This window comes from Oxyura jamaicensis, chromosome 19, assembly GCF_011077185.1.
Source record: "Oxyura jamaicensis isolate SHBP4307 breed ruddy duck chromosome 19, BPBGC_Ojam_1.0, whole genome shotgun sequence".
NCBI lineage: Eukaryota > Metazoa > Chordata > Aves > Anseriformes > Anatidae > Oxyura > Oxyura jamaicensis.
In genome coordinates, this window is record NC_048911.1 from 3,499,869 (window position 1) to 3,512,102 (window position 12,234).

At 42.5% G+C, this 12,234-nt stretch overlaps 1 protein-coding gene and 1 long non-coding RNA gene across 9 annotated transcripts in view; both read right to left on the reverse strand.

Annotated features, from left to right (window-relative positions):
• Window positions 1-61: 61 nt before the first annotated feature.
• LOC118176238 lies at window positions 62-5,826 on the reverse strand. Of its 3 annotated transcripts, none has more exons than XR_004755311.1 (4): window positions 4,222-5,826; window positions 3,760-3,947; window positions 2,318-3,326; window positions 62-613 (listed from the first exon to the last, which is right to left on the reverse strand). It is a non-coding gene; the product is annotated as an uncharacterized LOC118176238 (long non-coding RNA). The 3 variants fall into 3 exon arrangements; XR_004755312.1 differs by lacking the exon at window positions 62-613 and having other exon boundaries at window positions 729-2,590; window positions 3,306-3,326; XR_004755310.1 differs by lacking the exon at window positions 62-613 and having other exon boundaries at window positions 729-3,326.
• Window positions 5,827-10,945: 5,119 nt separating this feature from the next.
• LOC118176235 (protein spinster homolog 3-like) overlaps window positions 10,946-12,234 on the reverse strand; it is a 41,603-nt gene continuing 40,314 nt past the window's right edge. For all 6 annotated transcript variants that reach the window (XM_035343101.1, XM_035343104.1, XM_035343103.1 and 3 more), the window contains one exon: window positions 10,946-11,475. In XM_035343101.1, coding sequence (XP_035198992.1) covers window positions 11,308-11,475 — 168 coding nt within the window. In that variant the 3' untranslated portion in view covers window positions 10,946-11,307. The remainder of the gene's footprint in view (window positions 11,476-12,234) is intronic.

Genomic DNA, 12,234 nt, shown 5'->3' on the forward strand with positions numbered 1-12,234 from the left:
CTTTCTTCCTTTCTTCCTTTCTTCCTTTCTTCCTTTCTTCCTTTCTTTCATCTTTGCATACCAAATATCCTCTCACATCCTTCACACCATAAGATCCAGTCAACCGCAAATGGTAAAACTTCCCCATCCCCTAGTTACAAAGATCACTATGCCCAAGAGACAGAGACCATCCAGTCTTTGTCCTGGAATTCCCATGTGGAAGCCAATAAATTTCTACTTACCTAGAGCACCTCTCTTAGTCAGATATTTGGCAGCTTCTTTTCTCCTTTCTGTGGATCCCTACTTTCTGCCTCTAACCTTATCATCTCTCCTCCATCTTCAGCTTTCTTTTTGTTACAGTCCTGGCTTTGTGTGTTGTTTCCTGCCTTTAAGTTATGGAACTGAGCATGTTTAAATTCCTGCCAATTAAAACTGCAGAGCATTGAGCCCTTCTAAGAAAACTCGCCTATTTTCTGCTCTTTTAGGCTCTAAGAGCTGAGCATTTGAAAGCTTACTTCAGTCTCTGTGAAGATCTGATCTTGCAGAAGGCGCCCTGTTGGCCCTTTGCTGACCCGCATCCCCTGCCGTGGTGGCTGACATTTCAAAGCCCCGCAGCCCAGTCTTGTCCCCAGTTCTGTTTAGAGCAAAGACAGAGAGTAAAAATTGTGACAGGGTCTCACAAGGCAGTCTGGGCAGGAGTCTCATGTGGCATCACTCACTCCCGTGTGACACTGATTGACTTCAGGTTCCCAAAGTGGCCATTTTGTACATTCAGAATCGTAGGAACAAACTTGTGGGGTTTTTTGTTTGTTTGTATGTTTTTAATATGAAAAAGAGAAACTGCAGAAGTCCAGAGGAAAGTCAGCACTTCAGCACTATGAAGCAGCCAGGGCTTAAGTACTCTGTCTTTACTCACTGCAGGGCGCTTTTCTAGTTCAAAGAGCAATAGCAAGATAATTGAAATCTCACCCGCCCTGACAACACTACTAGTGAATACCATTGGGAACATTTTTAATTAGCATTTTAATTATTAGCATCTACTTTGGAGCCCTCTTAAAATCTTTCTAAACAGATCTGCGTACAAAGTACCTTTCTACTACAAGAAAAGGTAAGGCTGGATCATGGTTTCTTTGGGTTTCCATCCCTACCAGTGCATCAGTCAATTTGCTGCAGAGAATATGCAGGGATGCTCAGTTACTCTGATCTACGTTAGGAATAGTGCTGTGAATGCAAGGGTAAAACTGCAAGGGATAAATGTAAAGGATGCTGTAAACCCCTCCGTGGTCGCTGCAACAATCTGAGCTCTCAACACTCATCAGAGGGAAGCATTAAGCACTAGCAGGGAAAATACCAGCCTGAGAATGAAGACAGACAGGTTCAAACCCCAGCTGTACCTTGACTCTTACACTTCTCTGGGCTTTGGGGTTCTATTGCCATTAAACAAAACAGAGATGATGCTGACCCATTCCAGTGAAATAACTCTGTTTTGGTAGCTACACATTAACTGAGTGTTATATTCCTTCCTCCTTCCCATTTCATTCTTTTAACAGACATGACCTCATAAAGCGGAAGAAAACTGCAGCACTGGTGCCAGAGTCCTCCTGTTTGTCCCTTCAGGAGCCACAAGAACTACTGGCCCAGGGAATGCAACAAAGAGAACAAGTCCGGATAGTATCTAGACTTGCAAACCTAAGAGCAATGCAAAGTAAATCAAGCACAACGTAGTTAGAATGATGATTGGCAGAAATATGATGACTCTACTGCTGGAAATGAAAGTACTGTGAATAATTAGCCACCTCTGACCCAGGAAAACATTGACTTCATTTGCAGCACAAAACTGATTGCAAATGGTATTGGGGAGGAGAATCAGGCTATTCACTGCGCTTTGCCCTCATCAGAAAAATTCATTTCCTCTCTACCATTGAGCAATGAAATATACCTGATTGGATCTGCTGAGACAACTTCACATGGAAAATGTAGAATAGGGTGAAGCTAAAGGTAATGCTATTAGAACAGGCTGGGGCTGGAGGGGGAAATGCACATATATCTGCTTTTATTAAAGAATTAAAAGGAACAACATTTATTTGAATATTTCTTTGAAATCCTAACATTATTTTTGCTGAATAGCACACTGAATATCTGTGCAAGAATGAGGACTTCTTGTATTCCCTCCTCCTCCTCCTGTTCGTTCCCATTACTTCTCCCTCCTGCACTGCCAGCTGCTTTCTGCCTCCTACTGCACCGCTTTCTCTGCACGCCTGCCAGCCCTTTCTCCATCTGACTCATGTCCTTGCTGAGCGCCAGTGCCTGGCCAGCCTTGTCTGCTGATAGGTCTCACCTCCACGTGGATGACAGCTTCATTTGGGGCTCTCAGCACTCCCTGGCAAGTGTAATATGTTTCTTATAGCCATGGTTCCAAGGCTTAAGTGAGAAAAAGGAAAGATAGGTTCTTACCGTAGGGTGAGAGACTCGTCTCCTCTTTGCTCTTGTCAAACACCTTTGCTTTGTCATCTGAAAGCTGAGGCATCTCAGGACAGAGACCTGAAGATTCCACATTAACGTTATCCCTTGCTACAGCCTTTGGCTAGTGGAGGATAGGGCAGAGCAAATCCTGGAAGAAAATACAGATAACTCAAACTTACTGCTGTCTGCCAGCCTCCTCCGCCTTTAGCACATACAACACACCTGAAATATGTAGGTAGTCACTGGAAATCAGATTATCAAAGCCCCTCTCCTAAATGCTGCCTCAGGACAAGTTTTAACGCTGGCTTTCCAGGGCCATTAGAAATACAGACTAAGGGCAGTGATGAGGAAGAATTTGGTTCCTTTTCTCACACCCCTGCAGCACCCTTAGAAGGCAGAATTTTCCCGCATCAGGAATTAAAATGGGCATTTTATCGAAGGCAGCTCAGCATGGTTTTAAGGCAATTTTGCAATGCTCAAGAAGCTAAATGCACTTGTAGTTAAAGAAGTCTGCTCTGGAACTGCAGGGATCACAAACAGGACAACCAGTTCTCTAAGCAGACCCATGCCATGGCATCACATCTTCCCTAGGGAGCAGCAAGCTCCCTACAAGATCTCTCTCTTAAACAAGCTGTTCTTTTATGGTCAAACTTTTGCTTCTTATGGAACATCAGCAAATGCAAATCTTTCTCCTTTCTTCACATACATTCCCCTTTTAAAAAGTATGTCAATTCTTTAATGAAGATGGCAAGTCCCCACAGCCCCAGTAAACATGAAGACTTTCTTCCCCCCCCAGACGCAGTAACTGACTTCCTTCAAAGTCACTGCTGTCCGTGCTGGCCTGTCGCTTCTGTCAGTCCCACCCTTTCCAGGAGTGCTTTGAGCTGCTGGTAGAGCGCAGCAAAGAACATTAGTCATCACACTAAATTAGGAGACACGGGCCTCCTAAGACAACATGACAGTGTTTAACAACCTAAACTAAATTTACAGGAGAAAGCAGCTGGTATGAAAATAACTGCATCTGCTGCGCGACCAACGTTCTCCCACTTGCATGCGCTTAGCGGGGCCCACGATGAATCACATTTAATCACACGCTATTAGAGGAGGACCAGACTGTACAGTGAGGCCAGGTTAATAGGCTGGAGATGCACATATCTGATGCCCAATTAAAACGATTCTAAAAACAAAACTCAAACTGGATTTTAGTTTAGGAGCTGTGCCTCCCAACTTAACAGATGAGGCAAGCAGTTCTGTCTTCCACGACTTACAGGCAAACAGAGGGCCAAAGGCAAACAATTCTCTTACTCAAGAGCTTACCATGCAGATCCCATGGAATTATCCTGGGTTTTCCACATTAATTGCAGGGAGGACTATAGAGACTCCTGTCTTGCACCAGCTTTTGTGGTAAAAAACAGATCATGAACATAATTTTCTAGGATAAGATATTGCTTAAGCACTATCTGGCTGCCATTAACTAGCCTCTAGGTGAACCACCTCTAGTCATTCTAACTAAAAAACAAGCAAACAGCAACAACAAAATACACAGATTAATAAGTTTCCTATAAAAAGAACTGGATTGCTTAACCAGTATTTATCATTCATCACCCCTCCTCTTCACCTCTCTGCTCACACCCACACAACCCCCTTACAAGGGCATCTTCCTGCAATGCCCCCAAAAAGCAGATGGGCAGGCTGCTCCTTTATGCTGGAACCTGCATTGTATTCTAATAGCAGGTGAATCCAGAGTTATCCAAATGGGTTGCAGAAACATCTTCTCACCTGGTTCACACAAGGTAATATTCCCAGCTGGAAATCAGGTGTCCTTTTTCAGCTGATGCTCTCTTTCACCCGGGAGCTCTGTCTGCTCTGACATGCCAGGTCGGGTGACATCTCCTCTGCAGTGGGACATCGATACATGCAGGGAACAAGTTCTTTCACTGAAAATATGAACCCTCAGAGCAAAAAGCCATGAAGAACAACTGCAATGTCTATCAGACTGAAGATCAAGAAGCACTCTCCAATCTGCATTTCTTTAAGTTCTGTTGTCATTCAGCCAGAGATATCCCTGAAAAGAATGCCTACAACCAAGATTTCAAAAATTAGGAGTCCAATATTAGGCACCTCATCGCGTAATTAAGTCTTTAAGTAAATGGGCCTGATTTTCTTGGCGTTCAGACTGCCTTCATTAGGAACAGAGGGATGCATGGCTCTTTGAAAAAGAGAGGAATGAAGAAAGAAAAGAATCAGGCCCCTTACTGGGGTACATTATGGTGGGAATTAATAGCTGGCTTGAAGACAGCACTTTCCAAAATGGTTACCTTCATCCTTTTTACATCAATTTCAAACCTACGGCCCAACATATTAAGTACTGAAAAGAAAATTATACTTGCATACACGAATGCATGAATTTACCTTTCAACTCCACTTAAAAGCATTTTTCATAATAATACAGAAAATATTAACTGCAGGGAAAAAAAGAGCAGCACATTATATGAGGAGATAAATTCAGACCTTAGTACCGCAATACGAGTCAAGTTCTGCGCAGGACAGATGTGTTCATTGGATAGGATCCTGATTTTGGAGGCAATGTGCGTCTCTTGAGCCCTGCCCTAGCTCCATTGGCAAGGTTGAGCCCCCTGGGATTCAATCACATTCCAAATCCGTACACACTTAACAGCGCATTTACAAAGGACCGTCCTACAGTGGGGTCTGACAGCACTCACATTAATCGCTCAAAATTACAGACATTTCATTACTGCAGAATGCGTGGACAATTTACATGCTAATAACAAGACTGTTATGCAAACACGAAATTACACAAGTGAGATCAGTACAATTACGGTCAGCTATACAGCAGTAGAATCAGCGACCTTTGCATCCCCTATAAACAAAAGCTTTCTAAGAACCTTTCCAAGGCCTTATTGGATTACAATGAAGATAATTATAGAACCGAGACGAACCCAGTGGCTGCCTTGTAATGGAATAAAGCCCATTCCAGCTGCTCGAATGCCAGCACAGATTGGCAAGGACCCAAAGATATTGGTCTTTCATTGCTTGTTTGTTTGTTTTTGGCTATCTGAAGGGTGCAGGTGACTTGTCTCCATCTCCTAGGGGACGGCATGTCCAAGTTGGCCACCCTCGCCAACAGCAGTAACTTCTGGCATTGCAGGCATGGTAGGAGCACCCAGTACCTGAAGGAGACTGGAAGAATGAATAATGTTTGCAAAACAGCAGAAAGATCTCTGAAGAAAAAAGTTGCCATAAAGGTTTTGGGGTAACAGACAATTTCTAGGTTTCTTGGTTATTTCAGAATCTATTTCAACAGACATTGCATCTGCATTTTAACACGAGGAGGGGGAAGTACTGTATCTACTGCTAAGAAAAAAAAAACTTATGTCAGCTGCAGCATAAATCAGTGTCTAATTCTTTTAGATTTCCTTCCTACTGATGAAGACACTAGGTAAATCCCTATTCACTAAATAACACGGAGTAGAAGGGAAGACAAGTGCAGGGGAGATCAGCAAGGCAGAATTCAGCCAGTTTTTCTGCAACAGAGTGGTAAGGGGAAAAAGCTGGTTCTCTGGTGATGGAGTACAGACACAAGTCACCTGTCAAGGTGATGAAGCCTTCTTCTGTGGAACGAGTTAGTAAAACAGCCATCAGGGTTGGCACAGTCCTAATGGATCCTGTCTAGGCACGGGTACCTCAGAATGACAGCAGCAACTCCGAGCATTTTCTTCAAAGCCAAAAGATGCCTTTGGCACCTATGGCTACATCACTAACGTCATAAAGGATCACAGCTATTCTGCAAAATATTTTGCAAAGGACACTTCAGCTGCATAAGTTAATAGGGCAAAGATGAATAAAACACAAGATATTCTCAGAAGTGAGCAGCCCAGACATTATGTATAAATCTGTACCCTGGAAAGCCATGGTCTGCCATCTGCACACCTTCATCCACAGTGCAGGAAGAATTCTTAGGTGCTGTGAGACCGCACTGCACTCGGCTACTTATTTGGGAAGGAAAGAAGGAGGAAAAGTTAGATGAAAGACCTTTGAAAATCAAAATTCTGCTGATAGAAATCTCACACAATGTCACTGGTGGTACGAGCCTGTGGAGTAGCAGTTACACACCACGGTGCTGTTGTATCTTAGACTTGTCCTGCCCACTTGATGGCTTAACAGGCACTTCGCAGAAGCTAGAAATAATCACAACTTTGGAGGCAATTTTTATGCCAGGCAGAGTTCAAAGGCTTCTTTAAAAACTATCCACATAAAGAGCATTAAAGGTGAAGACCAATCGCCCGCCCCTGCTTTGGGGAATGGAGGCAGGGCAGGAAGATGAAAAGATCAAAATCATTACCTGGCTGTACTTACAAAATCACACCTTTTGGCACTGCTCCAAAGTGCCTCTTACCCATTTTTTTGGTCGGAAAGAACAAAGATGAAATGTCAGAAGTAGGACAAGAATACAGAAACAGTTACGGAAAATACTTGTTCAGCTCAGAAATTGTCAACCTGTTCGATTGTTTTTTGTTTGCTGCAGGGGCCACGGATTCCAAGCAGCTTGGGTACTGCAGAACAAGCTATCTCAAGAACCAGCAGCTTCCAGCAGCAGCTCTTTCCAATCAAGTCAGAGCAGCAAATTAAATACCTTCTTTAAGCCGCTCATTTTTGCTTACTTCTACCCACTTGGTACCATAGGAAACAACTGGCAATTCAATTGACACCTAAGGAGAAATTTTGTTCCTTAGCTGGCAGCATGACAGGACTCTGTGCCTTTCTCTAGTACAGGATTTTGATGGCATACAAAAAGTTTAACATCTTAAATAGCTGCTTTGCACAACAGCCCCCTCCAGCACTAAGAAATTGTTGCCCTGGTGCAGAATTTGGTGCCACCTGCTAAGAAGCAAATTCAAGGCATGCAGAAACTTTTAAGAAATCCTACTACTTTTAGATATCCTAGCAAAGAGACATCTTTTTTTAAGACACAGGATCAAGCAGAGCCTGCTAGGGCTGCTTCACGGTGTCACTGCATCTCTGCAGCAGTGCTGAGTCAGCAGTTCTCAGCAAGGCAGAGGACAGTGCAGCGCCAGGGAGAGCCAGGCTTGGCTCAGAGCAGCCAGCCTCTTGGCTTGGATGTTAGGCTTGCTAAAATGCAGAAAAAAGCCCTAACAAACATAAAAGTCCTCTCCCTGTATATTACAGAGAAAAGCGAGAAGCGTTTGGAGGGAGGGAACTGAACTAGTCAGTGAGATCCTGCTAATTTCTAGGCACTGACTTTCACAAGGGAGATGAGAGTAGGAGTTGGAATGAGTTTGTCGAGGACTTCACGTACCATCACAGAACAGCATGAGGCGTCTCCTGCTCATATGTCAAGTGTGTGCCTCCGCAGTGTTCCAGCTACATTTTCTGAATACATTTTCTAAAGAATTTAATAAATAATAAATTTAATAAATCTAATTTCCTAAATAGATCATCTGTTTACAGGGCAAATAATGAAGATGCCAATAGAGAAGTACTATCAAGCTGCTTAAACCCTACCATAGCTGAGTAACAGGAAAAGTTATTCTCAAGATCTTGGCCTGTCTGCCTGATTTTCAAGGAATCAGCTGTGGTGTTGGGGACATCTGGTTGCAGTTGTCAATGATTTTAGCAATTGCAAACTTTAGTTCTAGAGTATGGCAACACAGAGGTAGAGTATCATGGTTCCGTGACTGATGTGAGCTCCGTAAATGCAAGTTCAACATCTTTCACAGTATCAGGTTACCCTGAGTTCTTCCCCAGAATCAAATGATTAACTAATACCAATATCCCCAAGCAACTTCATAACTGGGCTGTACAGAGTACAAATGTCTACATGTTGTGTACAAGAGACTTGAAGCACAATGCAAATCTTTATGACAGTAAGCTTATATGAAGCTTCTGAGAAATGTTGATAAAATTTTGGCAGTGAGTTGTTACTAGCAAATTTCATAAAATTAAACAAAATCAAAGTAATTTTATGGCCTTAAATACTGAAATGCACTTGTCACTGAGCTCTTCCATCACTTTCTGGGCATGAAGTGATGTAACAGTAAATGGTATCTACTGAAGATACCACTGTACAATATACTGCATTTTCACCTCATCTCAGAATTCAACTTTTCCAGTTAGCATTTTGGTAGAGCCAAGTGGATATCTTCAAGCACCACATGTGGTACAGTAACAGTGTACCAGGTGAATCTCAGGCTCTTGCAAGTGCAACCTCAAAAGTGCAGAGAGTTGAGAAGGCCTTAAAGAATGTTTTTAGACCTCCTAAATTCATCCTACAATGAGAAATTCTGTTAAGAACAATGGGATTTGTACCAAGTGAATTCTTCTCCCTCTAGCTGGAAGACAAATGCTGCGAACTTCACCAGGTTTGCCAAATATAAGCAAGGAATTTCACTGAATTTCTAAACACTGCCCCCAGGTAGCTTAAAAATAGGCTGAAAATGTTAAGACAAATACTTACAACCTTTGCAAGCTGATGTGTCCATATCCAATATTAAGAATCCTCTGCTGGACATGGGTTCTCTGGCACCACATACATTTCCAAAAAGGCATTGGTATAATGGCTTTGGTAGCCTTTTACAACCAGAAGGAGTTGCTAAGTCTTTAAGAACACCAACTTTTATTTTAAAGACAATTATTACAATCTTACTGAGCGTCACAGAAAACGTCATTGTTTCTCGTAATGGAATAAGCTCTGGCCAAATTTGACTATATGGGTTTAAGGCTGGTTTCAGAACAGACTTCAAAAAAGTGAGAGGAAGGGAGGGAGGGAAGGAAGGAGAGGAAGAAAGCCACAGCTGCTGAATTATGTTATTTATAATGGCAGCCAATAGTCACTGTCATTACAGGAATTTTGTGCTTTATGACCCTAATTATTTAGCATCCTTCATGATCCTTACGATACTTGGAGAATCAGGTCAGATTCACAACACTTCGCTTAATGAGGGTTTGACTTTAAGGTGCTGCTGGGAACTACACCACCACAAACAATGGAAGTTGTCCACACAAATCATGTCATGTTTGGTGCTTGGCATAATATTATGACAATAGTTACCACATCCAATGTCCTATGCACTTTAAGACCTCAAATGGGTAATAATATTTAAGTGTTTTCCTAACTGCCACTGTTCACTCGTGAGAGGAGATACTTACCGATAGCTTGAGGATGCACTGAAGAGCCTCAGAGGATTATAAAGGGACCATTAACATATGATATTGTGGTTTAACCTGGCAGGCAGCTCAGCACCACGCAGCTGTTCACTTAGGCCCTCACAGTGGGATCAGGGAGATAATTGAAAAAGGTAAAAGTGTGAGAACTCATGGGCTGAAATAAGGACAGTTGATAAGAGGGAAAAACAAACAAACAAACAAACAACAACAACAACAAAAAAAAAAAACTAGAAAAGAATAAAAACACAAACAAGTGATGCACAACACAGTGCTCATGACCAGCTGACTGATGACCAGCCAGTCCCTGAGCACCAGCAGCGCCCTTGGCCACCTCCCCCCAGCTTTGTTCAGCATGACGTCCCCTGGTATGGAATATTTCTTTGGTCAGCTGGGGCCAGCTGTTTTGGCTCTGTCCCCTCCCAGCTTCTTGTGCAACCCCAAACTCCTCACTGGCAGGGCAGCATAAGAAGCCGAAAAGCTCTTAGCAGTTACTCTGCACTGCTCAGTAAGAACTAAAACATCAGTGTTATCACCATCATTTTCATCATCCTAAGTCTCAAACACAGCACCACATCAGCTACTGTGAAGAAAATTAACTCTAGCCCTGCCAAAAGCAGGACATGCATATAGACTGACCACAACCCTCCACTCTTGAGCCTGGCACTGACTTTGGTAGTCTGCTTCCCTTGGTCATTTCGGACAAATGAAAACACTGTTTGTACTACCTAGATTTTCCAAATTCTATAGACAAATCTTATCCTGCTTCTTATCCTGAATTCATAGGCTTCCCCTCCTAAGCTCCACAAGATATTCTGCCTTACATGCCAGTCTTGTTTAGGTTGACAGTCATGCTTGTGACAGCTCTATACTCTACCTTCTGGAGCTCCCCAGCTCCACAGAATACTTATGCCCGTTTTGCAGATTGAGGGAGGGCTGCCATATGCCAATTCAGCAGCAATTTGTGACTCACAGTCAAAAGCATCCAAAAAAGTCAGTACGCAGGATTTTCTACCATATGGAGGAATTGTTATTTGGCCTTTTCTCTAGCCGTATCTCATTAAGCGAAAAGGAAAGGAAAGAAAAAGAGGAGGATATTATTTTATTCTTTTTTTTTGCAAATCTTGCCCTGGAGTTCATCTTCACTTGAAAGACAGCATTCATTTCTGGTTCCTAGGAAACCAAGCCAGAGCAGAAGGAAGCTGTAAGAATCTAGGTGACTGAGGACAGTTTTCCCTCCAATTCAACAGATTTTCTTTAAGTCATACACTTTGTATATGACTTCTTTCAGGGGAGAGGGAGAAGTATTACAGAGAGATAGGAATGGTTATAGTGGGCTCCAAAGACCAGATGAGAGAAAGAAACACCTTCCACGAAGATGCATTACCTGCAGTAAAGCTATGTTATGAGCTCCATATTTGGAAGAGGTCAGTAAGAGCACTTCTGTGATCTTTGTGTGCTCTGCAAAGTCTGTTTTTCTCAATATGGGAGATTTGTTTAATCTGAGGCCTTGCTGGGATTTTGCATTTATTTTATTTATAGAAACTATTGTACTATTACCACAACACATATATTTGTGTTTTAACGTTACAGAGTCAATATCATGGCTGGCATACAAACAGGAAAGTTATCAGATAAAGGTTTAAAAGATCCATAGAAACCTTAGAGCTTCTCTGCTTCCTTGCGATCGTCTTCAATGTAGAAAGATGTCAGGAGGAAAAAACCTCCCCCAATGACACCAACAAAAACGCAGATGATGAAGCTGTACTGAAGGCTCCTGAAACTCCACTGGAGCGAGTGCTTGTTCTTGGCCTGAATAACATTGGAGATCTATGGAATGAACAATGCTGTCATTAATGTGGGATAACACCATGCTTCTCTCTTGATTTAAGCAGGCTCTTTACACTGTGGCCCTTGAATAGAATGAAACTGAGCAGGTAGGGATGTGAAGCTTGCTACTTTGGTTTGTCAACCCCAGCACACCTATACTGCACTGCTGTTCTGTTCCCATTTGGTTGGGGAATCTTGTTCTTTTACATCATTAGTGCCTCCAGTCACAAGAACGTAAAATAACTGCATCCAGTGTTTATTATGACTGGTAAACATTATCTCGTTTTACCATTTTTCTAGCCCATCTCCAGAGAGCCAGCACAGGACAAAAACTTGGCAATGACCTTTATCATTTCTTGGTGCTATTTGATCACTTTATCCATCCTTAATCAGAATCAAATGAATAGAAACTGGTTTGGCAAAAATGCAGCCACGAGCAGCAACACACATTAAAAAGGGAAGAGATGGAAATTGATTTCAGAGACGAGTGGAGTCTGGTTTTGAGCCAAAAGGCATTTGAGGAGTCATGGAATGACATTCTGAGGAATTGGGAAGAAGACACCAGACAGCTGCTTTTCGCACTGGCTAGACGATGAGGTTGTAAAAGCTGTATGTGACGCAGGAATTTTATTTTTGCAGACAGAAAGAAAAGCTGATTTCAAGAAACCCGTAAGGTTCAATACTTAACCTAGGAACTTAAAAACTCTTCTTAGTACAAACAAAAAGATGAATGCTGAATGCAGTCATTGCTATTCCCAC